The 27,325-nt window shown below is 47.8% G+C and overlaps 1 protein-coding gene across 1 annotated transcript in view; it reads left to right on the top strand.

Moving 5' to 3' along the window:
• Nucleotides 1-27,325, top strand: part of LOC144507758 (complement C3-like) — a 111,454-nt gene that overhangs the window by 69,712 nt on the left and 14,417 nt on the right. Inside the window, exons 26-36 of the mRNA XM_078235027.1 lie at nucleotides 2,096-2,255; nucleotides 5,918-6,013; nucleotides 7,001-7,151; nucleotides 9,772-9,941; nucleotides 13,417-13,575; nucleotides 13,690-13,749; nucleotides 17,352-17,442; nucleotides 18,744-18,795; nucleotides 19,965-20,052; nucleotides 20,773-20,862; nucleotides 25,691-25,796. Of these exons, the coding sequence (XP_078091153.1) occupies nucleotides 2,096-2,255; nucleotides 5,918-6,013; nucleotides 7,001-7,151; nucleotides 9,772-9,941; nucleotides 13,417-13,575; nucleotides 13,690-13,749; nucleotides 17,352-17,442; nucleotides 18,744-18,795; nucleotides 19,965-20,052; nucleotides 20,773-20,862; nucleotides 25,691-25,796 (1,223 nt within the window). The remainder of the gene's footprint in view (nucleotides 1-2,095; nucleotides 2,256-5,917; nucleotides 6,014-7,000; nucleotides 7,152-9,771; nucleotides 9,942-13,416; nucleotides 13,576-13,689; nucleotides 13,750-17,351; nucleotides 17,443-18,743; nucleotides 18,796-19,964; nucleotides 20,053-20,772; nucleotides 20,863-25,690; nucleotides 25,797-27,325) is intronic.

The following is a 27,325-nucleotide window of genomic DNA, read 5'->3' as shown; positions in this document are numbered from 1 at the left end:
AAACTCCCATCGAGTACAGACTCAGAGTCCTCAAACATTCCTCGTACGTCAAGCCTTTCATTCCTGGGGATCATTCTCATGAACCCTCCCCCCCCCGGACCCTCTCCAAGGCCGGCACATCCTTCCTTAGATACGGGGCCCAAAATTGTTCACAATATACCAAATGTGGTCTCACCAGAGCCTTGCAAAGCCTCAGCAGTACATCCCTGCTTTTGCATTCTAGTCCTCTCGAAAGGAATACTAACATTAGTTTTGTTTTTCTAATTACCTACAAATTAACCTTAAGGGGGTCCTGAACTAGGACTCCCAAGTCCCTTTGCGCTTCTGATTTCTGAATTCTCTCCCCATTTAGAAAATAGTCTCCGCCTCTATTCTTCCTACCAAAGTGCGTAACCTCACATTTTCCCACGTTGTATTCCATCTGCCACTTCCTTGCCCACTCTCTTATCCTGTCCATATCCTACTACAGCCTCCCTGCCTCCTCAATACTACCTACCCCTCCGCCTATCTTTGTATCACCTGTATGTTGGATGCGCAATATCCATTAAAATCTCCCATGCAGTATGAACCAACAACAGCAACTTGGATTGATATAGCACCTTTCCATATAATGAAATCCCCCAAGGTGTTGCCCAGGGGTTATCACCAAGCCCAATCTGGCGTCAAACAACAAAAGGAGATATCCATAGAATCCCTACAATGCAGAAATAAGCCATTTGGCCCATCGAGCCTGCACCGACAACAATCCCACCCAGCCCCTATCCCTATAACCCCATGTATTTACCCCACTAGTTCCCCCTGACACTAAGGGTCAATTTAGCACGGCCAATCAACCCAACCCGCACATCTTTGGACTGTGGCAGGAAACTGGAGCACCCGGAGGAAACCCACACAGACACGGGGAGAATGTGCAAACTCCACACAGCCAGTGACCCAAGGCTGAGAATCAAACCCAGGTCCTTGGCGCTGTGAGGCACTGTGCCACCGTGCCCACTAGGAGTGGACAGGTTAATGTCCTATTAGGACAGGTGACCAAAAGCTTGGTCAAAAATGTAGGATTTATCATAGAATCCCTACAGTACAGAAGGAGGCCACTTGGCCCATCGAGTCTGTACCGACCACAATCCTACCCAGGCCCTGTTCCCGTAACCCCACACATTTACCCTGCTAGTCTCCCTGACACTAAGGGTCAATTTAGCACGGCCAATCAACCTAACGCACACATCTTTGGAGTGTGGGAGGAAACCGGAGCACCCGGAGGAAACCCACGCAGACACGGGGAGAATGTGCAAACTCCACACAGTTACCCAAGGCTGGAATCGAACCCAGGTCCCTGGCGCTGTGAGGCAGCAGTGCTAACCACTGTGCCACCGTGCCCACTAGGAGTGGACAGGTTAATGTCCTATTAGGACAGGTGACCAAAAGCTTGGTCAAAAAAGTAGGATTTAAGGAACGGCTTAATGGAGAGTGAGGTGAAGAGGTGGAGTGATGTAGGACTGAGCTCCATAACTATTCAATTTGCGACAAAATATATATCCAGTCAAATATTGATTTAGATCAAGTAATGTTAATTTAGATTTCGACATGTGTGTGCATTTAATAATTAATTACAGTGATGTTGAAAAGGTTTCATTGTGAAAAGAGTCTCCAGATTAATTTTCTGCATAAAATCTGTTTTAAAGTGTATTTATTAGTGTCACAAGTAGGCTTACATTGACACTGCAATGAAGTTACTGTGAGAATCCTGGCGCTGTGAGTCATGATGTGGAGATGCCGGCGTTGGACTGGGGTAAACACAGTAAGAAGTTTAACAACACCAGGTTAAAGTCCAACAGGTTTATTTGGTAGCAAAAGCCACATAAGCTTTCGGAGCTCTAAGCCCCTTCTTCAGGTGAGTACTTCAGACTCACCTGAAGAAGGGGCTTAGAGCTCCGAAAGCTTGTGTGGCTTTTGCTACCAAATAAACCTGTTGGACTTTAACCTGGTGTTGTTAAACTTCTTGCTGTGAGGCAGCAGTGCTAACCATTGTGTTGCCCTGTTTTATTGCACAATATATATTTTTAAATGAGTTAACATTGCATTTCTTTCCTCGTAGGTTGACTGCTTATGTGCTGAAAGTGTTTGCAATGTCGTATCGATTGATTGACATCCAACCAAATGTTCTCTGTGATGCTGCAAACTGGCTGATTTTAGAGAAACAGAATCCTGATGGTCACTTCAAAGAGGACGCACCTGTAATTCACCAAGAGATGATCGTACGCAAATTGTTTCTTATTACTCAGATCAGCTTTGACAAAGGGTCACCTGGACTCGAAACGTCAGCTCTTTTCTCTCCTTCCAGATGCTGCCAGACCTGCTGAGATTTTCCAGCATTTTCTCTTTTGGTTTCAGATTCCAGCATCCGCAGTAATTGGCTTTTATCGAATCATAGAATGTTACAGGACAGAATGTGACCATTCGGTCCATCCTGCCTGTGCTAGCTCTTTCAAAAAAAATATCCAGTTAGTCTCAGTCATAGAATCATAGAATCCCTACAGTGCAGGAGCAGGCCATTCAGCCCATCCAGCCTGCTAGCAGCATGGTAGCCTCACAGCGCCAGGGAGCAGGGTTCAATTCCTGGCCTCAGGCCACTGCCTGTGCGGAGTTTGCACATTCTCCCCACGTGGGTTTCCTCCGGGTGCTCTGGTTTTCTCCCACACTCCAAAGATGTGCGAGTTAGGTTGATTGGCCGTGCTAAATTTTACCTTGGTGTCAGGGGGTTAGTAGGGTAAATATGTGGGGTTGTGGGAATGAGGCCTGGGTGGGATTGTGGTCGGTGTAGGCTCGATGGGCCGAATGGCCTCCTTCTGCACTGTAGGGATTCTATGAATAACATTAATCCCATCCAGACCCAATCCCCATATTTACTCTGCTGAACCCCCGACACTAAGGGGCAATTTAGCCAATCCACCTCACCTGCACATCTTGGATTGTTCAACCCATAGAATCTTGACTGTGCAGAAAGAGGCCATTCGGTCCATTGAGTAGGCACTGACTCTCCCAAAGAACATCCCACCCATACCTTCCCAACTACCCTATCCCTGTAATCCAGCACATTGAACATCACTAATCCACGTAACCATCACATCTTTGGGCACGAAGGGGCAATTTAGCAAGGCCAATCCACCTAGCCTGCACATCTTTGGACACTAAGGGGCAATTTAGCACAGCCAATCCACCTAACCTGCACATCTTTGGACACGAAGGGGCAATTTAGCAAGGCCAATCCACCTAACCTGCACATCTTTGGACACTCAGGGGCAATTTAGCACGGCCAATCCACCTAGCCTGCACATCTTTGGACACTAAGGGGCAATTTAGCACGGCCAATCCACCTAACCTGCACATCTTTGGACACGAAGGGGCAATTTAGCATGGCCAATCCACCTAACCTGCGCAACTTTGGACACTAAGGAGCAATTTAGCATGGCCAATCCACCTAACCTGAACATCTTTGGACACTAAGGGACAATTTAGCATGGCCAATCCACCTAACCCGCACATCTTTGGACTGTGGGAGGAAACCGGAGCACCCAGGAGGAAACCCATGCCAACACGGGGAGAGTGAGCGGACTCCACACAGAGTCACCCAAGGCCGGAATTGAACCCGGGTCCCTGGCGCTGTGAGGCAGCAGTGCTAACCACTGTGCCACCGTGCCACCCTGCTGTTTTCCCAAATTTTCCCTCTTCAAATGTCCAAATCTCTTTGGTTTCTATTGAAGCTACTTCCACCATTCCTCTGTGGGGTGTATTCCAGATGACAACTCGCTGCGTTTACAAAAAAGACTAATTGTCTCTGGCTCTCATGCAAGTTTCTTGAATCAGAATCCTTCCGGAATCTCCCACTGGAAACATTTTCTCCTCATTCTCTCCATCAAAGCTCTTGAAAACTTTGATCAAATATTCCCTTTATCCTTTCCCATTTGTCAAAATGCCGCCTTGACTCGATTCCCCGGGTTACTCCTAAAGCTTGCTTTCACCATCTGTCATTTCCCCTCCTTTACCCTCTGGACCACACTTATTTTTCCCAAAACCCTTTGCATAACATTCCTCGGCCCACTCCCAATTCCATCGACACGCGCTTCACTTTTCCTTGGTGTCCATTGTGCGCCCCTCTACGTGGTAAAATAAGAAGTCTCGCACACAAGATTAAAATCCAACAGGTTCACTTGGGGTTAAAGTCCAACAGGGGGTTCATTTGGAATCACAAGCTTTCGGAGCACTGCTCCTTTATCCTGGTGGTAAAACCATCAACTGTAATCTTCGAGTTGTTGGGGGAAAAGGTTACTTTCAACATTTGCACAGCTCATTTGAAATACTGATCCTTGTTAAGGGTGTAATTTTTCCTCTTGAGGTTCTTGGTTTTAAATTTTTTTGTCAGAAAATGTTCCCATCTAAGTTGGATTTACACAACATTAACATAAGAACATAAGAACTAGGAGCAGGAGTAGGTCATCTGGCCCCTCGAGCCTGCCCCGCCATTCAATAAGATCATGGCTGATCTTTTTGTGGACTCAGCTCCACTTACCCGCCCGCTCACCATAACCCTTAATTCTTTTACTGTTCAAAACTGTATCTATCCTGGTGTTCCAAAATTGTTAGCTTGTTCACTCAAGATGAATTTGAGGCTTTGAGGTTTTAATTATTACCTGAATTAACGGATTCATTTGCCCCAACTTTTCCTCAGATTTATTCCTGGTCTTTGATTTGTTTTTTGTTAATCTTTGCCAAGAGATGAACTCCAGAAATGAAATCAGCAATTTAACTCTGCCCTCAGGTACCATGCCCTGAGACCTTCATTGGATGGGTCGATAATAATTTTAAAAAAAAGTTTATTTATTAGTCACAAGTAGCTTACATTAACACTGCGATGAGGTGACTGAAAATCCCCTAGTGGCCACTCTCCGGCCCCTGTTCAGATACACTGAGGGAGATTTTAGCACGGCCAATGCACCCAACCAGCACGTCTTTCGGACTGTGGTAGGAAACTGAAGTACACAGAGGAAACCCACGCAGACACGGGGAGAACGTGCAGACTCCGCACAGACAGTGACCCAATCTGGGAATCGAACCCGGGTGCCTGGCGCTGTGAGGCAGCAGTGCTAACCACTGTGCCACCGTGCAGGATTTGACCAAGCAGCTTATTGAACATCCGTTGCCATTCAAGGTAATCATGGCTGCCTCTGAGGGAGAATTTAGCACGGCCAATGCACCCTAACCAGCACACCTTTCAGACTGTGGGAGGAAACCGGAGCACCCGGAGGAAACCCACGCACGCAGGCATGGGGAGAACGTGCAGACTTTGCACGGATAGCGATCCAAGCCAGGGAGCAAACCAAGGTCCCTTAAAGTAAAGTTTATTTATTAGTGTCACAAGTAAGGCTTACATTAACACTGCAATGAAGTTACTGTGAAATTCCCCGAGTCCACACACTCTGGTGCCTGTTCGGGTCAATGCACCCTAACCAGCACGTCTTTTGGACTGTGAGAGGAAACCGGAGCACCCGGAAGAAACCCACGCAGACACGGGGAGAATGTGTAAACTCCACACAGACAGTGACCCAAGCCGGGAATCGAACCCGGGTCCCTGGAGCTGTGAGGCAGCAGTGCTAACCACCGTGAAGTACTGCAATGGGTTCGATGTCTGTAATATAGCTGATCAGGAAACCTTCCTGCTCTTACCACTGTGCCTCCAGGTGTATCCGAAAGGTTCACGGGCTGACAATCAGCCCTCTTGTCCACATTCAGAACGCCCCTTCCGTGGCCGTCAAGTCCTGAAGTGGGACAAGCTCCCCTGCAGCCGTTTAGTTATCCTGACTTGTTTTCAGTGGGAATGTGCCTGAATGAAATATATTTTTGTGTGCCGATTTTCCCTCAGGGAGGAGTCCGAGGGTCCGAGAGCGAAGCGTCACTGACTGCATTTGTACTCATCGCCATGCTTGAGGCTAAATTCGTTTGTTCGATTTACATCGAGGTAAAGGAATCTCCTTTTTGTTAAGAGGAAGGTAACAAGACCAGGTTACACTGCAATATTTTGCTTCAGAAGACTTGCTTGAAGTTGGCTGGAATTCTTCCTGCTACAGCCACATCCCCATTCCCTGCAGAGAGGCCGGAGAATCCCAGCTGAGGTTGGAGAATTCTGGCTGTCAGAATCTTCTCCCAACTCACCTGAAGGGCCCACCTCTTTCTTTCCCCCGCTATCAATCGGAATAGGGTAGCTAGCCTATTTAGCAATTATCCCGCATGTAAGCTTCAAAATTATTGCTAGCTTGCTACCTGACTTAAAGAGCCATGGCCAAACCTGTTGCCACTTTTATTCAGTTTAAAGTCTATTTATGAATGTCACGAGTAGGCTTACATTAACGCTGCAATGAAGTTACTGTGAAAATCCCCTGGTCGCCACACTCCGGTGCCTGTTCGGGTACACTGAGGGAGAATTTAGCACGGCCAAATGCACCCTAACCAGCACGTCTTTGGACTGTGGGAGGAAACGGGAGCACCCGGAGGAAACCCACGCAGACACGGGGAGAACGTGCAAACTCTGCACAGGCAGTGGAGTTTCTCCCCGTGTCTGCGTGGGTTTCCTGCAGGCGCTCTGGTTTCCTCCCACGGTCCAAAGATGTGCGGACAGACAGTGACCCTGGCGCTGTGAGGCAGCAGTGCTAACCACTGTGCCGCTGTGCATTCTCCAGTCTCGCATGCCCTGCTACCGCTTCCAGCGAGAACAGCGAAACAGAGAACCCGGGAATCCCAGTCACGGGTGAGGTCGGAGAATTCTGGTCCGTTATGTTCTCTCAACCTCATTTTATTGAGCGCGGGGAAGCGGCAAAATTGGAACAACTGATTTTGCATATTCAAAAATTATTACCGCTGTGAATGTTAACTCCAGGCACCGGCTGGTGACAGTTGATAGCTTGTCATTCTAAAATCTCTTCAGCTAATTGTGATTTATTACTTGCAGGGTTATGAAAACAGTATCAGAAAAGCAGAAGACTACCTGGAAAATCAGATTGGTAATCTGCAGAGAGCGTACTCCGTGGCAATAACATCCTACGCCCTGTCACTACTCAATAAAGACAAAACAGACATTCTGATGAGATTTGCTTCACTGGGTAAGTACGCATTTTCTCTGTCTCTCGAATCTTCCCACTGGCATTCTGTCTACCTCTACACACAGTAAGAAGTCTCACAACACCAGGTTAAAGTCCAACAGGTTTATTTGGTAGCACGAGCTTTCAGAGCACTGCTCCTTCATCAGATGATGAAGCATCAGGAGCAGCGCTCCGAAAGCTTGTGGCTTGTGCTATCAAATAAACCTGTTGGACTTTAACCTGGTGTTGTGAGACTTCTTACTGTGCCCACCCCAGTCCAACGCTGGCATCTCCACATCATGGCTACCTCTACACAGCCAGGGAATGTCACCAGAATCGAAATAGAATCAGAGAATAGAATAGAATAGAATAGAATAGAATAGAATAGAATAGAATAGAATCCCTGCAGTGCAGAAGGAGGCCACTTGGCCCAATGCACCTGCACCGACAACAATCCCACCCTATCCCTGTGACCCTATGCATTTAGCCCTGACACTCAGTGGCAATTTAGCATGGCCAATCCACCGAGCCCACACATCTTTGGACACTAAGGGACAATAGAGCATGGCGAATCCACCTAACCTGCACATCATTGGGTACTAAGGGGCAATTTAGCATGGCGAATCCACCTAACCTGCACATCATTGGGTACTAAGGGGCAATTTAGCATGGCCAATCCACCTAACCTGCACATCATTGGGTACTAAGGGGCAATTTAGCATGGCCAATCCACCTAACCTGGGGCGGCACGGTGGCACAGTGGTTAGCACAGCTGCCTCACAGCGCCAGGGGCCCGGGTTCGATTCCTGGCTTGGGTCACTGTCTGTGTGGAGTTTGCACATTCTCCCCATGTCTGCGTGGGTTTCCTCCGGGTACTCGGGTTTCCTCCCACAGTCCAAAGATGTGCAGGTTAAGTGATTTGGCCGTGCTAAATTCTCCCTCAGTGTACCCGAACAGGCACCGGAGTGTGGCGACTAGGGGATTTTCACAGTGACTTCATTGCAGTGTTAATGTAAGACTATTTGTGACACTAATAAATAAACTTTAAAAAAAAACTTTAGCCAACACACCATTGGACAAACAAAAGCAAACTATCCTTTACCATTGCAGTGTTAACCCACAAAGAAAGCAGTTACTTTTTCCTTTAGTTAATTCTTCAACACTAACATCAGTCAATCCATATGAATGTGTCAATACTGGGACATGTTTGGAATTTCAGGAATATATTGGTCTTTACTTACAGGAACTGATTGAAGCGATGACGGAATGCTAGTCTCCCTGACACTAAGGGGCAATTTAGCTAATCTACCTCAGCCTCACATCTTCGATGGTTCGACCCATAGAATCCCGACTGTGCAGGAAGAGGCCATTCGGCCCAATTTTGCTGCTTCCCCGTGCTCAATAAAAGGAGGTTGAGAGAACATAACGGTCCAGAATTCTCCGACCTCACCCGTGACTGGGATTCTCTGATTCCCTGTTCTCGCTGGAAGCGATAGCGGGGCATGCGAAACCAGAGGACGCACGGCAGCCCATTGGTTAGCACTGCTGCCTCACAGCTCCAGGGTCACTGTCTTTGGACTGTGGGAGGAAACCAGAGCACCCGGAGGAAACCCACGCAGACACGGGGAGAACATGCAGACTCTACACAGACAGTGACTCGAGACCGGGAATTGAACCCGGGTCCTTGGAGCGATGAGGCAGCTGCGTCTACCACTGTGCCACCGTGCTGCCCCATTCTCTTCCTGAGAATTGGCAATGTACCTACCTGGCAGATCTAGATGAAGGCCGGAATCTTACCACCGGACGGGACGGTGGCACAGTGGTTAGCACTGCTGCCTCACAGCGCCAGGGACCCGGGTTCGATTCCCGGCTTGGGTGACTGTGCGAAGACTGCACATTCTCCCCGTGTCTGCATGGGTTTCCTCTCCGGGTGCTTCAGTTTCCCCCCACAGTCTGAAAGACGTGCTGGTTAGGTGCATTGGCCGTGCTAAATTCCCCCTCAGTGTGCCCGAACAGGCGCCGGAGTGTGGCGACCAGAGGATTTTCACAATAACTTCATCGCAGTGTTAATGTGAGCCTACTCGTGACACTGCTAAATAAACTTTAAACCGTTCACGCCAGTGGGATTTACCCATCCTGCCGCAGTGAATGGCGGTCTGGCTGGCCGCCAAATTCTCTGACTTTGCCGCAGCGGGAGCGTAGCGTGAGCAGCACGGTAAGATCCCGCCCGGAGAATTTGATTCAAGGGATTGTCTTTTAGTAAGAACTTAAGCATACAAGACCAGACACCAATACATCTGAAATGGGTAGCACACTGAAACTAGAGGGCATAGATTTACGGTGAGAGGGGAGAGATACAAAAGGGTGCAGAGGGGGAATTTTTTCACACAAAGTGTCTGGAACGAGCTGCCAGAGACAGTAGTAGAGGCGGGTACAATTTTGTCTTTTAAAAAGCATTACATGGGTAAGATGGATATAGAGGGATATGGGCCAAATGCAGGCAATTGGGACTAGCTTAGTGGTTAAAAAAAAAGGGTGGCATGGACAAGTTGGGCCGAAGGGCCTGTTTCCATGCTGTAAACCTCTATGACTTGATTTGAATGATCTTTTAACTTCTTCTTCTCCTTACACCCTTCTTTAGAAAAATCATACTGGGCAGACAATGGAAATGCCAACTCTCTGTACACAGTTGAGGCCACAGGATATGCTCTTTTGGCCCTTACACAGCTCAAGAAGTTTGACCAGGCCGGTAAACTTGTAAGATGGCTGTCATTGAGGAGCGAGTATGGAGGTGGCTACGTCTCCACACAGGTTTCACATCTCTACTTTACATCTGTACTGAATTCATTTTTAGAGAAATAAACTAGCAGTTTAGCAGAAATCTTTAAGATTGAGGGAGGCTTAAGTCTTCCCGTTTTATTGGGGATGGCGGGACTGATGTACGAGGAGAGATCGACTAGGTTAGGATTGTCTTTGCTGGAGTTCAGACGAATGAGGCGGGGAATCTCATAACTTAAAAAATTCTAACAGGACTAGACAGGGTAGATGCAGGGAGGATGTTCCCGATGGTGGGGGGAGTCCAGAACCAGGGGTCACAGTCTGAGGATTCAGGGAAGACCATTTACGACAGAGATGAGGAGACATTTCTTCACCCAAAGAGTGGTGAGCCTGTGGAATTCATGACCCAACAGGAAATAGTTGATGCCAAAACATTGAATGTATTCAAGAGGCGGCTGGATATAGCACCTGGGGGTGAACGGGATCAAAGGTTATGGGGAGAAAGCAGGATTAGGCTATTGGGTTGGACTTATAATCTAAATGGGGAGAGAATTTGGGGTGCTCCGGTGCAGAGGGATCTGGGTGTCCTCGTCCATGAGTCACAGATAACTAGCGTGCAGCTCCAGCAGATAATAAGAAAGCAAATGGAATGTTGGCATTCATAGCTAAAGCAGCACAGTGTGTGAATATGCTCTTTCTGCGTGTAAAGATCAGGGCTTTTGGTAGAAAATTATTTAGCTCCTAGAATGCCCAAGTGCACCACACTGAGAACCTGACTGATGATCTTAGGCTGGTTGTCAGTGTAATCCTTACTCTGGCCATTTGGACTCTGACCAATCAGAGTCGACCTGGTTTGAATTTAAACAAAGCTTGGCAGTTAACTGTCAGTCATCGGTTAACAAGTACATTCTCCATGGCAACACCTCTACCAATCAGAGCCCATTTGCCAATAAATCAGCACTCTCTTAGCATCAGGTATAAATTGTGGTTGACTTCACATTCGGCATTCTGGCCAATCTCCCAATGTGTGCAAGGTGAAATGTTTCGACATAATGGGGCGGATTTCCCCATTCCGCCCGCCACGGGAATCGGAGCGGGCGAGGGGCGGACCATGGAAAGGCCTGTTGAACCGGGACGAGATTTTCCGGTTTTGGAGCAAGCGCGGCTGGAAAATCATAGAATCCGCCAATGCAGAAGGAGGCCATTCGGCCCATCGGGTCTGCACCGACCACAATCCCACCCAGGCCCTATCCCCATAACCCCATGCATTTACCCTAGCTAGTCCCCCTGACACTACGGGGCAATTTAGTATGGCTGCACATCTTTGGAGTGTGGAAGGAAACCGGAGCACCAGGAGGAAACCCACGCAGACACGGGGAGAATGTGCAAACTCCACACAGACAGTGACCCAAGCCGAGTATCGAACTCGGGTCCCTGACACTGTGAGGCAGCCGTGCTAACCACTGTGCCACCGTGCCACCCCAACCTCTTTTAAAGCAATACCTAAGATTAGACAGTTTATAAGTTACTGATAAGTTCACAACATACAATTGCTTTAGCGCAGTTCCCCACTGAAAAAGATATTTTTTAGTCTCAATAGTTACATCCTGAAGAGATTCACGAGTTTTTAAATACTAAAAAAAATCCTGTCTTGCAAACCTAGGCAATAAAAATGCAGAGTGAGAAGGAACCAAATGGATATAAAGTTCTATGATTATGACTTGAAGAGGATTGACACAAAATAATTCACCTTCTGGCATTGAGAAGTAAATTTAATCAATGGAGATTAACGTGGATAAGTGTGAGGTCATGCATTTTGGTCGGAAAAATGGGAAGGGGACTTATTATCTAAATAGGGAGAGACTTCGGGATGCAGAGGGATCTGGGTGTCCTCGTTCATGAGTCACAGAAAACTAGCATGCAGGTACAGCAGATAATAAAGAAATCGAATGGAATGTTGGCATTTATAGCTAAAGGAATAGAATATAAAGGTAAGGAAGTGTTGTTGCAACTATACAAGGCACCTGGCGTATTGTGCACAGTTTTGGTCTCCTTATTTGAGGAAAGATGCAGTGGCATTGGAGGCAGTTCAGAGGAGGTTCACTAGATTGATTCCAGAGATGAGGGGTTTGTCGTATGAAGAGAGATTGAACAGTTTAGGCCGATACTCTCTGGAATTTAGAAGAATGAGAGGAGATCAAATTGAGGTATACAAGATGATAAAAGGTGTGGATAAAGTAGACGTGGAGTGGATGCTTCCTCTTGTGGGGCATTCTAGGAGAAGAGGTCACAGTTTTAGGATAAGGGGTAACAAATTTAAAACAGAGTTGAGGAGAAACTACTTCTCCCAAAGGGTTGCAAATCCGTGGAATTCGCTCCCCCAAAGTGCAGTGGATGCTGGGACAGTGAGTAAATTTAAGGAGGAGTTAGACAGATTTTTAATTGGTAATGGGTTGAAGGGTTATGGGGAGAAGGCAGGAAAATGGGGATGAGGAGCATATCAGCCATGATCGAATGGCGGAGCAGACTCGATGGGCCGAATGGCCTAATTCTGCTCCTATATCTTATGAACTTATGATCAGCCATGATGGTGATGAATGGTGGAGCAGGTTCGAAGGGCCGAATGGCCTCCTCCTGCTCCTATCTTCTATGTTTCTCTTGCTGTCCAACAGGAGTTCACCCTTTCCCAAAGGAGAAAGGCTTGTGCTTAGATGGAGTGGAATAGTGTTTGTAAATAAAAGGAATGTGGTAAAGGGACACCGGTCTCTGAGGAGTTGTTTCAAGTACCTGACAAATTATTTTGTGAGTAATGGAACCAGAGGAAAAAAAAACCCAAAGTTCCTCCTGCGCTTGCAATTCTTAAACATTAGGATTAAATAATTAATTGGATAATAAGTGTTAAATATTCACTTTAAAATAATTTTTTATTGATTTATATTCTGCTGTCCTCTGGCCAATAAATATACTTAAGGCACAAAAGTATCACAGATCTCCTTCACTGAGATATTCCACCATCGCATTCAAGGGGCAGAATCTTCCCAAAACTGCACAGAGTGTTGATTCAGGCGAGGAAACCAGTGTGAGTCTCGCAGGCCTCCTAGCCGGCTTCACTCGCCGTATTAAGAGCAAAGGTCAAAGAAAAGTACAGCACAGGATCAGGCCCTTCGGCCCTCCAAGCCCGTGCTGACCTTGATGCCCCAACTGAACTACAAAACAAACCCATCTGCATTACTCGGTCCGTATCCCTCTACTTCCTACCGGAAGTCGAGCTGGCCTCTCGGATTTTGTAGTGAAACTCATTGACAAATGTTTTCGAGTCAAGTGTCAGAGACCCGTCTCAGCAATCAAAGGCCGGGATTCTCTGGACCATTCACCCCCGCCCAACTGGGAATCCAGGTGTCCCACTGAATTGATTACCCATTCTTATTTCTCAAGCAAGCAAGTTATTCTAAACCATTTTCTTTCTTCTCAAATATGTCTAACAATAACTCTTTTTCTTCCCCTCCAGGCCACAATGGTGGCTTTACAAGGATTAGCCAAGTACCAGGCTGATATCCCTCAAGTCAAAGACGTTGACTTAAATGTCGTTGTGTCCATTCCCGGCAGACAGAGACTTCTGAAGTGGCGTTTTGATGAACAAAATCAATTTGTAGCAAAATCAGCAAGGGTGAGTTCTGACTAAAAGCCTATTGCCCATCCCTAACTATTGCTATGACTATTAGGTTATATCGAAATAGCAGCATGTAATGTAAATGGCTAATTAACTCTATCCATACTTCAGATGAACGCCCTTGATAAAGTGGTGATAAATGCGACTGGGCAAGGTAAAGGAACAGTGAAGGTAAGAACCGGCTCCAATTACTGTCGACGGAATTTAGTCCATTCCTCCATCACTCCCTCGCATCGTGGCAGATGATGAATTAAATTGTGTCATTGGAACACGGTTAATCACCCCAATAATAAGCTTTAAAGTTTATTAGTGTCATGAGTAGGCTTACATTAACACTGCAATGAAGTTACTGTGAAAATCCCCTAGTCGCCGCACTCCAGCACCTGTTGGGGAAAACTGAGGGAGAATTTTTAGCATGGCCCTAACCAAGCACGTCTTTCGGACTGTGGGAGGAGACCAGAGCACCCGGAGGAAACCCACGCAGACACGGGGAGAACATGCAGACTGCGCACAGACAGTGACGCAAGCCGGGAATCGAACCCGGGTCCCTGGCGCTGTGAGGCACCAAATGCTAACCACTGAGCCACCGTGCCATCCATAAAATGGTAAAGTGTTCCAGCAGAACTAGATATGATACAGAACAGATGAAAATCAGTTGTCCCAATGGTCCATGCCAGTATTTATGCTCCACACAACATCCAGCAACTCCAATCAGGACATCCTTCTAACATTGACTTTAATCAGGACATGCTATTAATCCTTTCTCCCTCTCGTAGTCACCCCAGCTTCCCCTTGACATAGTGGTTAACTTACTGTCCCACCTGACCTGTCAATCAATCTTCCCTTAACACTTCAAAAAGGGTCATAAATTCTCAGAGAGTGTATTAGGCCCAGATTAAAAATAAACAAAACCCCATTGAAAGCATCCAATCAGACAGGTCAGCAACAAGCACAATGACAACAAAGCAAAGCTGCGTATAACTGCAGAGAACATAGAACATAGAACATTACAGCGCAGTACAGGCCCTTCGGCCCTCGATGTTGCGCCAACCAGTGGAACCAATCTAAAGCCCCTAATCTACACTATTCCAATATTATCCATATGTTTATCCAATAACCACTTGAACGCTCTCAACGTTGACAAGTCCACCACTGCTGCAGGCAGGGCATTCCATGCCCTTACTACTCTCTGAGTAAAGAACCTACCTCTAACATCTGTCCTATATCTCTCACCCCTCAATTTAAAGCTATGTCCCCTCATGCTAGCCAACACCATCCGAGGAAAAAGGCTCTCACTATCCACCCTATCTAATCCTCTGATCATCTTGTATGCCTCTATTAAGTCACCTCTTAACCTTCTTCTCTCTAACGAAAACAACCTCAAGCCCCTCAGCCTTTCCTCATACGATTTTCCCATCATACCAGGCAACATCCTGGTAAATCTCCTCTGCACCCTTTCCAACACTTCCACATCTTTCCTATAATACGGCGACCAGAACTGTACGCAATACTCCAAATGCGGCCGCACCAGAGTTTTGTACAGTTGCAGCATGACCTCCTGGCTCCGAAACTCAATCCCTCTACCAATAAAAGCTAACACACCGTACGCCTTCTTAACAACCCTATCAACCTGGGTGCCAACTTTCAGGGATCTATGCACATGGACACCCAGATCCTTCTGTTCATCCACACTACCAAGTGTCTTACCATTAGCCCAGTACTCAGTATTCCTGTTACTCCTTCCAAAGTGAATCACCTCACATTCTTCCGCATTAAACTCCATTTGCCACCTCTCAGCCCAGCTCTGCAGCTTATCTATGTCCCTCTGTAACCTGCCACTTCCCTCCGCATTGTCTACAACTCCACCGACTTTAGTGTCATCCGCAAATTTACCAATCCATCCACAAAGAACATGATTTAAAAAATACATTTCTTAAAGGCACAGTAGCGTCACTATTTCCCAATATATGTGACAATAATAAATCAAACCAAAGAGGACTTGCCCCCTGTTTATTGCACGAGCTGCTATGTTCAGGTATATTACAGATCTCAAGTCTTAATGAATGAGTTTTTTTTAACTCATTCGTGGGATATGGGTGTCACTGGCTGGCCAGCATTTATTGCCCATCCCTAGTTGCCCTTGGATGGCAGCGAGGGTCAACCACATTGCTGTGGCTCTGGAGTCACATGTAGGCCAGACCAGGTAAGGACGGCAGATTTCCTTCCCTAAAAACATAAGTGAACCAGATGGGTTTTTCCGACAATCGACAATGGTTTCATGGTCATCAGTAGATTCTTAATTCCAGATATTTTTTATTGAATTCAAATTCCACCATCTGCCGTGGCGGGATTTGAACCCAGGTCCCCAGAACATTAGCTCAGTTTTTGGATTAATAGTCCAGCCATAATACCAGTGGGCCATCGCCTCCACAGTGTGGGTTAATGAGTGGATGAGTAATTGTGGGTGGGTGAGTGATTGTTGTGGGCCGATGCTTCGTTGCTTTGTGGTTAGTCAGATCAGGGTAAGACGGTCGGGTTATGTGGGTGTCGGGTTGGGTGGGTATTTGGGTCAGGGATTGGTGGTGGGAGGGAAAGTGTCAAGTCAAGTTGGAGAGCTTAGCTCAGTTGTGTCGCTCCTTTCAGTTAAGGTCGCTAACCAGGGAGTGATACCGAGTATGAACATTTCCTGGGTAATTATCTGGGTTGACTCTGTGTGGATCTGCCTCAAGTCTCTGACCCTGAAGTCAGTTTGGAGACATTTGTGGAGGGTCCTGGCTGCATAAATTAGCCCGTTCTAAATTTAAACACCCCATTTGGGGCGGCACGGTGGCACAATGCTTAGCACTGTTGCCTCATAGCTTCAGGGACCCGGGTTCGATTTCCGCTTGGGTTACTGTCTGTGTGGAGTTTGCATGTTCTCCCCGTGTCTGCGTGGGTTTCCTCCAGGTGCTCCGGTTTCCTCCCACAGTCCAAAGATGTGCAGGTTCGGTTGATTGGCCATACTAAAATTGCCCCTTCGTGCCCTGAGATGCATAGGTTAGAGAGATTAGCCGGTAAATATGTAGGGATATGGGGGTAGGACCTGGGTAGGATTGTGGTCGGTGCAGACTCAATGGGCCAAATGGCCTCTTTTTGCACTGTAGGGTTTCTAAACTCCCCCTTAGTGTCAGGGGGACTAGCTAGGTTAAATGCATGGGGTTATGAGGATAGGGACTGGGTGGGATTGTGGTCTGTACAGACTCAATTGGCTGAATGGCCTCCTTCTGCACTGTAGAGATTCTATGATTTTATTCAATTACAGAACATGCCAGGACCTCCGCAGAGTAGCATAAGGGGAGGCGATGGCTATTATCATCAGACTATTAACCCAGAAAGTCAGCTAATGTTCTGGGGACCCGGGTTCGAGTCCCGCCACGGCAGATAGTGGAAATTGAATCCAACAAAACAAAATATCTGGAATTAAGAATGTACTGATGACCGTGAAACCATTGTCGATCATTGGAAAAACCCGTCTGGTTCTTTTAGGGAAGGAAATCTGCCATCCTTACCCGGTCTGGCCTACATGTGACTCTAGAGCCATAGCATGTGGTTGACTCTCAACTGCCTTCCAAGAGATGGGCAATAAATACTGGCTCAGCCAGCGACGCCCATGTCCCACGAATGAATGAAAAGGGATAAACTTCACCATGCATATTCCACCACTCTGGCTGGTTTGGTCGATTTAAAATGTACTGCTTTTGATAAAGAAGCACTATTTCTTTTATTCCATTTAGGTTCTAACTACATGTCATGTTATGTTGTCGAAACTAGCCAAGGAATGCAAGAAATTTGATTTCCAAATAACTGTGGAAAACGTGCCCCGAGGTAAGCCACGCACGAATCATCCAGAGATCGTTATTTCTCTTAGCTGTTCAAGGATCAACCCACTCTGAAATGCAACGAGCGACAAGAATTATCCTCGCATTTCTTTGACTCCCATCAAGGGAGTGCGATGGGATATTTCTGCTTGCTCAGCAGTTAAGATAGCATTGTGATCCTAGCTAGGTGATGGGACCCAGTCCATGGACTGGTAATATAGTTGCTTATATATACAGCACATTTTAGGGCAGAATCTTCCAAGAAAATGGCAAAGTGTCAAATTCTGATTGGAAACCGGCGAGTTTCATAGAATCCTACAGGCCATTCAGCCCATCGAGTCTGCACCGACCACAATCCCACCCAGGCCCTATCCCCATAACCCCATGCATTTACCCTAGCTAGTCCCCCTGACACTAAGCGGCAATTCTGCATGGCCAATCCACCTAACCCGCACATCTTTGGACTGTGGGAGGAAACCGGAGCACCCGGAGGAAACCCATGCAGACACAGGGAGAATGTGTAAGCTTCACAGAGACAGTGACCCAAGCCGGAAATTGAACCCGGGTCCCTGGCGCTGTGAGGCGGCAGCGCTAACTGCTGTGCCACCATGCTGCCCCCGCAAATACAGGGGGATCTCGTCAGACATCCTGACACATTTCCAAAACAAAAACCGGGGACGTGGTTTGCATCATCTGGTGGGTGGGGCCTGATGGAACCAGCAAGCCTGTCTCCATGGAGATCGGGTAAGTTAAAGGACATTCCCCCCCTATTCCCTGACAGACAGCAGGCAGACCAGGGGTTGGCACAATGGAGATGATGATTTTCTGCACAAAGGCCTGAAGAGGGTACACTGATAGGAAGGTCCACCCACCATTGCAATGAAGTTACTATGAAAATCCCCTAGTTGCCACACTCTGGCACCTGTTCGGGTACACTGAGGGAGAATTTAGCACGGCCAATGCACCCTAACCAGCACCTCTTTCAGACTGTGGGAGGAAACCGGAGCACCCGGAGGAAATCCACGCAGACATGGGGAGAACGTGCAGACTCTGCACAGACAGTGACCCTTAGCCGGGAGTCAAGCCCAGGACCCTGGCGCTGTGAGGCAGCAGTGCTAACCACTGTGCCACCACTGTGTCACAACAGAGACTACATTTCAACAGTTCATTGATGGAAAGGGTGGGCCTCAGGTCATGAAAGAAGCAATATTATTGCAATTCCATTTCCATTTATCCACATATGAAAATATAATTGTGAATTAAGAATTTCATGGTGGTAATAACTAGTCTTGTTTTGCATTGCTATAGAATTCCAACCGGCAAATGCTGTGAATTCTCTGATGTTGAATGTCTGCGCACGGTAAGGAGTTCATATTTCAATCGGTTGGAGAATTACATTTGTTATCGGATATTATTGAGGAAATTGATTTGACAATTACTGAGGGATAAAGGGCAGAACTCTCCGGCTGCGCTGGTCTAAAAGCCGGAAATCCCTGCCTGACCGTCACATTCTCTGCAACCCTCACGCTAAAATTCCAGATTGATTTTGATTTGTCTGGAGACAATACACATCTTTTTAGCCTGTCTTGATGCTCTCTCCACTCACATTGTTTCATCTCTTAAAGACTTGATTAGTTGTAAGTATTTGCATTCCAACCATTATTCATGTAAATTGAGTCTGTGTCTTTATAAGCTCTGTTTGTGAACAGAATTCCCACTCACCTGAAGAAGGGGCTAAGAGCTCCGAAAGCTTGTGTGGCTTTTGCTACCAAATAAACCTGTTGGACTTTAACCTGGTGTTGTTAAACTTCTTACTCTGGTTCATTGCCCAGTCGGCCTCTTTGCAGCTACCTGGTCCTGTCCAGTCTTTCTCCTGGCAGAGTTGAGAGACGTTCACTACCCAGTGCTATCTTCAACTGCCCTCCTTCCAGTTAAATTAGGAACAAAAAGCCTTGCTGCATTAAAACGCCCCTTTGTTGCTAAGCAGATGTCACATGCTTCTGCGAGTTTATTTACTCTTCACTCCGTAACCCTCTCTAAGCACAATCGAAACATATTTTGAATTGAACCAACCCCCACACATACAAATACCTTTGCCCAGCATGAATCTAACTATAGGCTGTTTCCTAACTTATACAGAAATATTAAATTAAACCTTATTTCTAATGATTACCGGTACAAATAGAAATTCCTTAAAATTACCTTTTCATCCTGCCTTTTTACTTTTTATCCTTTTAGCCCCTTTTTCCATAGAATCCAGAGAATCCTACAGTGCAGAAGGAGGCCATTCGACCCAGGGAGTCCACACCGACCACAATTCCACCCTTTATGGCCTCACTAATCCCAAAACAATAAAATCCCGCCTGAGGTCAACAGACCTTTCCATGTTCTGCCCCTTTCCCGCTCCAATTCCCATGGTGGACGGGATGGTAAAATTTCAGCCAAAGTCTCGCAAAGCTAACAAAGTCTGACGATTGTAGTTTGTTTCCCTAATTTTCTAAATAAGCTTGTAAAACCTAATTTTTCCAGATATCTTGGCGATACAGATTCCTCAATGGTCGTTGCAGATATTTCCATGCTGACCGGATTTTCTCCAGATTTACAAGATCTGCAGCTGGTAAGATATCTTTAATATTTAATGCAAGCTTACACTTATTTATATATAAATGTCAAAATTAAGCTCGCATCGAAAGTTAAAAAGAAAGTTGCTATTAATAGCACAAATAAAGATAAAAGACTTTGACCGGTAGCAGCTGTTACTAGTAGCAGAGTGAACAAGGTTGGCAACTAGATTTTCCAGGATGCTTGAGTTTTGTGGGGCAGCACAGTGGTTAGCACTGCTGCCTCACAGCACCAGGGACCCGGGTTCAATTCCGGCCTTGGGTGACTGTGCAAACTTTTTATTTTGTCCCTGTGTCTGCGTGGGTTTCCTCCGGTTTCTCCCACAGTCCAAAGATGTGTGGGTTAAAGTTTAAAGTTTATTTATTAGTGTTATTAAGTAGCTTACATTAACACTGCAATGAAGTTACTGTGAAAACTGTTGCAACATTCCGGAGCCTGTTTGGGTACACTGAGGGAGAATTTAGCCTAGCCAATACACCTAACCTTCACGTCTTTTGGACTGTGGGAGGAAACCTGAGCACCCGAAGGAAACCCATGCAGACATGGGGGAGAACGTGCAAACTCCACAGAGAGAGTGACCCGAGGCCGGAATGGAACCCGGGTCCCTGGCGCTGTGAGGCAGCAGCGCTAACCACTGTGCCACTGTGCCGCCCGTACCCCGTGTATCTCTTAAAAAAGCCACAAATTACAGACTTTTTGTCTGATTAACTTTCAGTTGATGAATGAAGTGGAAGGGTATATATCAAAATTTGAAATGGACAAGGCTCTATCAACCAAAGGATCACTCATCATTTACTTGGATTCGGTAAGAAACAAACTACATTTTGATAATTATATAAGATGGATGAAAGGCAGTGAGAGTCGTAGCGAGCGGAGGGGGGCGGGGGGGGGGGGATGGGGAGGGGGGAGGGGGTGGGGGAGGGGGAGGGGGAGGGGGCGGGGGGCAGCGGACCATGCACACATCCGTTGCTCTTGGGTGGGGTTTTCCGGCTTTGAGGCAAGGGTGCCCGGAAAATCCCTCCCAGTGGCCCAGATTTTCACTCTTGGATCTGGGGCACGGAGATGGGAGAATTTCTGGCTTTGTAAACCAGGCCTTATAAAATGCCTGCCCAGACTTTTTCCAGGCTCTCTCTGGAGGGAGGTGTTTTCGGTCCAGGTGACGGACTAGGACAGGAGTTGTGTGGGCAACCTGGCTGGAAATGGGGAGGTTGCTGGGTATGGAGGGAGCTCTGGGCAGATGACCTATCCTGGAGCTCCGGCATTGTGTCCAAAATTTTAAAATAGTAAACATACTAAACTGCTCCGAACACGACCACAAGAAACTACGAAGGCTTGTGAACGTAGCCCAATCCATCACTCAAACCAACCTCCCATCCATTGACTCTGTCTACACTTCCTTGGCAAAGCAGCCAGCATAATCAAGGACCCCACGCACCCCGGACATTCTCTCTTCCACCTTCTTCCTTTGGGAAAAAGATACAAAGGTCTGAGATCATGCACTAATCTACTCAAGAAAAGCTTCTTCCCTGCTACCATCAGACTTTTGAATGGATCTATCTTATATTAAGTTGATCCTGCTCTACACCTTAGCTATTAATGTAACATTATATTCTGCACACTCTCCTTTCCTTCTCTCCTTTGTACTCTATGAACAGTATGTTTTGTCTGTATAGCGCACAAGAAACATAGAATAGAATCTACAGTGCAGAAGGAGGCCATTCATCCCATCGAGTCTGCACCGTCCAAAGATCCCACCCAGGCCCTATTCCCATAACCCCTCATATTTACCCTGCTAATCCCCCTGACACAAGGGTTAATTTAGCATGGCCAATCAACGTAACCTGCACATCTTTGGACTGTGGGAGGAAACCTGAGCACCTGGAGGAAACCCAGGCAGACACGGAGAGAACGTGCAGACTCCACACAGACAGTAACCCAAGGCTGGAATTGAACCCAGGTCCCTGGCGCTGTGAGGCAGCAGTGTTAACCACTGTGGGTATCTGAACAAATACGTTTAGGCTGGCCCGTACTCTGCAAATGTTGGGATCCACACTCCACAACTGGACTCACCACATAAACACAGTGGCTACAAGAGCAGGTCAGAGGCTGGGAATCCTGCGGTGAATAACTCACCTCCTGACTCCCCAAAGCCTGTCCACCATCTACAAGGAACAAGTCAGTAGTGTAATGGAATACTCGCCACTTGCCTGGATGGGTGCGGCTCCAACAACACTCAAGAAGCTCAACACCATCCAGGACAAAGCAGCCCCGCTTGATTGGCACCACATCCACAAACATCCACTCCCTCCACCACTGACGCTCAGTAGCAGCAGTGTGTACCATCTACAAGATGCACTGCAGCAACTCACCAAAGATCCTTAGACAGCACCTTCCAAACCCACGACCACTTCCATCTAGAAGGACAAGGGCAGCAGATACATGGGAACACCACCACCTGCAAGTTCCCCTCCAAGCCACTCACCATCCTGACTTGGAAATATATCGCCACTCCTTCACTGTCGCTGTGGTCAAAATCCTGGAATTCCCTCCCTAACGGCATTGTGGGTCAACCCACAGCACGTGGACTGCAGCGATTCAAGAAGGCAGCTCACCACCACCTTCTCAAGGGGCAACTAGGGATGGGCAATAAATACTGGCCAGCCAGCGACGTCCATGTCCCAGGAATGAATAATAAGAAAAAGCTCCTTGCCTTCTGAAGTCTCATTTTAATGGAGGCAGCTGATGATTTAAATGGTCTGTTGTCTCTGTAAAGCATGTACGCGTGAACACTGGACTCACTCCGTTCCGCAAAAATAGAAAATGCCGTGATTTAGGCAGGACTTTGATTTTTAATCATTTCTGCGATTTTCGCCAGGATAAATTGATGCGTCACGTCAAAAATCTGGACCTGTGTCCCCAAACAATTGAGTAACGTTGAAGTGTCGTAGACTGTTCGAGTGTTGGCAGGGTATTGGATTTCAAGGCACCTGGTCAGTGTTGGTTGCCCCCCCACCTGGGTTGAGGGAACTCTGTCTTTTCTCCTTGGACTAGGTTGAGGGAGCTCGGTCTTTTCTCTTTGGAGAGACGAAGGATGAGAGGTGACCTGATAGAGGTGTACAAGATGTTGAGAGGTATAGATCGGGTGGATTCTCAGAGGCTTTTTCCCAGGGCTGAAAGGGCTGCTACAAGAGGACACAGGTTTAAGGTGCTGGGGAGTAGGTAAAGGGAGATGTCAGGGGTAGGTTTTTCACACAGAGGGTGGTGGGTGAGTGGAATCTGCTGCCGTCAGTGGTGGTGGAGGCGAACTCGATAGGGTCTTTTAAGAGACTTCTGGATGAGTACATGGGACTTAATAGGATTGAGGGTTGTAGGTAAGCCTATATATAAGCCTAGGTAGGTAGGGACATGACCGGCGCAACTTGTGGGCCGAAGGGCCTGTTTGTGCTGTAGTATTTTCTATGTTGCACTTTTGGACCATACCTCATAGGGCCCGATTTTACCAGTGGGGCGCGAAAACATGGTAAAGTCGGGTGAGAGGCCATTAACGCGATCCGCGCCCCCGTCCGCGCAGATGGCCACTTTACCGAAACCCGGGAATGGCGGCCATTCGATTCGCGCCCAAAACGGGCGCAACAACAATTTAAATGCATTTGCATGCATTTAAATTGAATTAATCAATTGCCCGCTGAACTTTATCAGCATTTTCCCCTTTACCACCGCGTTCGCCGATCCGGAACCGCGCCGTAATGGACCTGCTAAATAAAAGTCTGAATCGGGCACTCCTGCTGCTGAAGAGGCGAGTTCCGAGCTTCCAACGGCTCCCTGACTCAGATCAGTGGTGAGGGGGAGGAGGGATTTGGGTCAGATCGTTGTCTGGTTGGGGGTGGGGGGGGGGGGGGGGGAGAGGAGGAGGAGGCGGTCAGATGTATCTCTGGTGGGGCAGGGGTGGGGAGGGCCAATGGTTGTCTGGTGGTGGGGGCGGGGGAGGGCTGATCATTGTCTGGTAGGGAGGGAGGAGGAGGCGGGTCAGATGTTCCTCTGGGGGGGTGAGTGAGGCCAGACCATTCTCTGTGGGGGGATGGGGTGGGGGAGGGGGTGGGGGTGGGGGGGGGGGCAGATCGTTGTCTGTTGGGGGGGGGGGGGGAGAATGTGGGAGGCCCGATCGCTCACTGGGTGGCGGGGGGGGGGGGGGGGGTAGATGGATCTCTGGTGGGGGGGTGGGGGGAGGCAGGGGAGTCCGCTGCCACTCTGCGGAGGGGAGGGGAGAGCAGGGGTGGCGATCGGTCTGGGTATTGGGGGGTGTAAAAGGGGGACAGTGATGTCTGTGGATAGTGGGGGGTGGTGGGTAAGGGGTACAGTGATGTGTGTGGGTAGTGGAGGGGGTGGATAAGGGGGACAGTGATGTGTGTTGGTAGTCGGGGTGGTGGATAAGGGGGACAGTGATGTGTGTGGGTAGTGGGGGGGGGGTGGATAAGGGGGACAGTGATGTGTGTGGGTAGTGGGGGGGTTGATAAGGGGACAGTGATGTGTGTGGGTAGTGTCGGGGTTGATAAGGGGACAGTGATGTGTGTGGGTAGTGGGGGGGTGGTGGATAAGGGGGACAGTGATGTGTGTGGATAGTGGGGGGGGGCAGTGGATAAGGGGGACAGTGATGTGTGTGGGTAGTGGGGAGGTGGTGGATAAGGGGGACAGTGATGTGTGTGGGTAGTGGGGTGGGTGGATAAGGGGGACAGTGATGTGTGTGGGTAGTGGGAGGGGGTGGATAAGGGGGACAGTGATGTGTGTGGGTAGTGGGGGGGGGTGGATAAGGGGGACAGTGATGTGTGTGGGTAGTGGGGGGGTGGTGGATAAGGGGGACAGTGATGTGTGTGGGTAGTGGGAGGGGGTGGATAAGGGGGACAGTGATGTGTGTGGGTAGTGGGGGGGGGTGGATAAGGGGGACAGTGATGTGTGTGGGTAATGGGGGGGGGTGGATAAGGGGGACAGTGATGTGTGTGGGTAGTGGGGGGGGTGGATAAGGGGGACAGTGATGTGTGTGGGTAGTGGGAGGGTGGATAAGGGGGACAGTGATGTGTGTGGGTAGTGGGGGGGTGGTGGATAAGGGGGACAGTGATGTGTGTGGGTAGTGGGGGGGGGGTGGATAAGGGGGACAGTGATGTGTGTGGGGTCCATCGCTCCCACTTTTCCCTCCCGGGCCGCTTTCTCCGCTTTCTGCGGCCCGGGAGCGATCTGACACGGGCGCGCTTTTTCAAATTTTTTTCTAACTGCGCATGCGCCGTTCGGAGCTCCGATCGTTTGGGGTGCGCGAAGCCCCACCCACAGCGCTAATGGGACCCGCGATGTTTTCTTCAGGCTGAGTGTGTATGGGGGGCGCCAGAGAGCAGGTTTCCAAATCGGATCTGAATTACACCCAGATTCAGCACTGAGAATGAAAATGGTAAAATCGGGCCCATAGTGTGAAGTTTTATTAGTCTTTCACACCTTGGAGTCAAACCATTGATGAGTATCTCCAGGTGAATTATATCTCTGATGTTGCTGCATCATTTTCTTCTTTACCCAAGCAGATGAATCCTTCCGGCTGATCTTTAATTTATTAACTGTGTTCTGATTGCCCCCTTTTCAATGACAAACAGGTTTCACATACAGAAGAGACTTGCTTTGGATTTAGAGTACATCAGTTGTTCAAAGTGGGCCTGATTCAACCAGCTTCGATCAGGATTTACGAATATTATGATACAGGCGAGTATTCGTAAGGCTATCGCGTTGACCTGCTGGAATTTTACCACCTCATCCGCCCCGGGGCTCGTCAGATCCCACCCGAGGCCAGCGCAGAATGCCGTTCCGCGAGCCTCGCCTGCCCTGATTCCGGGCGGGCCTGCCATAAAATTCAGGCAACTTCGTCTGACATCTTCTGAATGGAGATTAAGATGAGGAGGAAAGAGTTAAGATAATTGAAAAGAAAATGGAATCAGGCACATGAGCAACTTTTAAGAGGCATCTGGATGTGTACATGAATCGGAAAATAGGAGATTAACGCAGGACCAGAGAACCATCGATCCATAGAATCCCTGCAGTACAAGAGAAGGCCATTCGGCCCTTTGAGCTGCACTAACAACAATTCCACCCAGGCCCTATCACCGTAACCCTACATCTTTACCCCATTAATCCTCCTAGCCTACATATCTTTGGGCACTAAGGGGCAATTTAGCATGGTCAATCCATCTAACCTACACATCTTGGACACTAAGGGGCAATTTAGTATGGTCAATCCACCTAACTTACACATCTTTGGACACTAAGGGACAACTTAACATGGCCAATCCACGTAACTACACATCTTTGGACACTAAGGGGCAATTTAGCATGGCCAATCCACCTAACTACACATCTTTGGACACTAAGGGGTAATTTAGCATGGCCAATCCACCTAACCTGCACATCTTTGGACTGTGGGAGGAAAGCGGAGGAAACCCACGCAGACATGGGGAGAACGTGCAGACTCCGCACATACAGTGACCCGAGGCTGGAATTGAACCCGGGTCCCTGGTGCTGTGAGGCAGCAGTGCTAACCACTGTGCTGCCCGAAACCTAACCTGACAGTTATGAAAAAGGTAAGAATGTAGAGAATTTTAAAATAACATTCAGTTGTAAAATTTAAATTATTTATTAATCTAACAACTTAAAATATAGCTCATTTCTCAAAAAGGGAAACATTGCAAGGTCAGGAATCTCAATGGTTACTGGATCTGAATTTGCTATTTTTTTCTGTTTTTGATCAGGGTACTTTTTATACAATTAGCATTGCCAATAGTAATTTCTGGATTTATATCATAAAGAACAAAGAAAAGTACAGCACAGGAACAGACCCTTCGGCCCTCCAAGCCTGTGCTGATCATGAGACCCTAACTAAACTTTAAAAAAACCTTCTACCCTCCCGGTCTGTATCTCTCTATTCCCTCCCGATTTATGTACCCATCCATATGCCTCTTAAATGTTACTAATGTTCCTGCTTCCACCACCTCCTCTGGCAGCGCGTTCCAGGCACCCACCACTCTCTGCGTGAAAGATTCTCCCGCACATCTCCTTTAAACTTTCCCCCTCTCACCTTGAACCTGTGCCCCCCCTTGTAATTAACACTTCCACCCTGGGGAAAAAGCCTCTGACTATCCACCCTGTCTGTGCCTCTCATCGTTTTGTAGACCTCTATCAGGTCTCCCCCTCAGCCTCCCTCCTTCCAGTGAGAACAATCTGAGTTTATTCAGCCTCTC

This window comes from Mustelus asterias, chromosome 19 (genome assembly GCF_964213995.1).
Source record: "Mustelus asterias chromosome 19, sMusAst1.hap1.1, whole genome shotgun sequence".
In the NCBI taxonomy this organism is placed as follows: domain Eukaryota; kingdom Metazoa; phylum Chordata; class Chondrichthyes; order Carcharhiniformes; family Triakidae; genus Mustelus; species Mustelus asterias.
The sequence above is the reverse complement of the archived record's forward strand: the minus strand, read 5'-3'. Positions and strand labels throughout refer to the sequence as shown.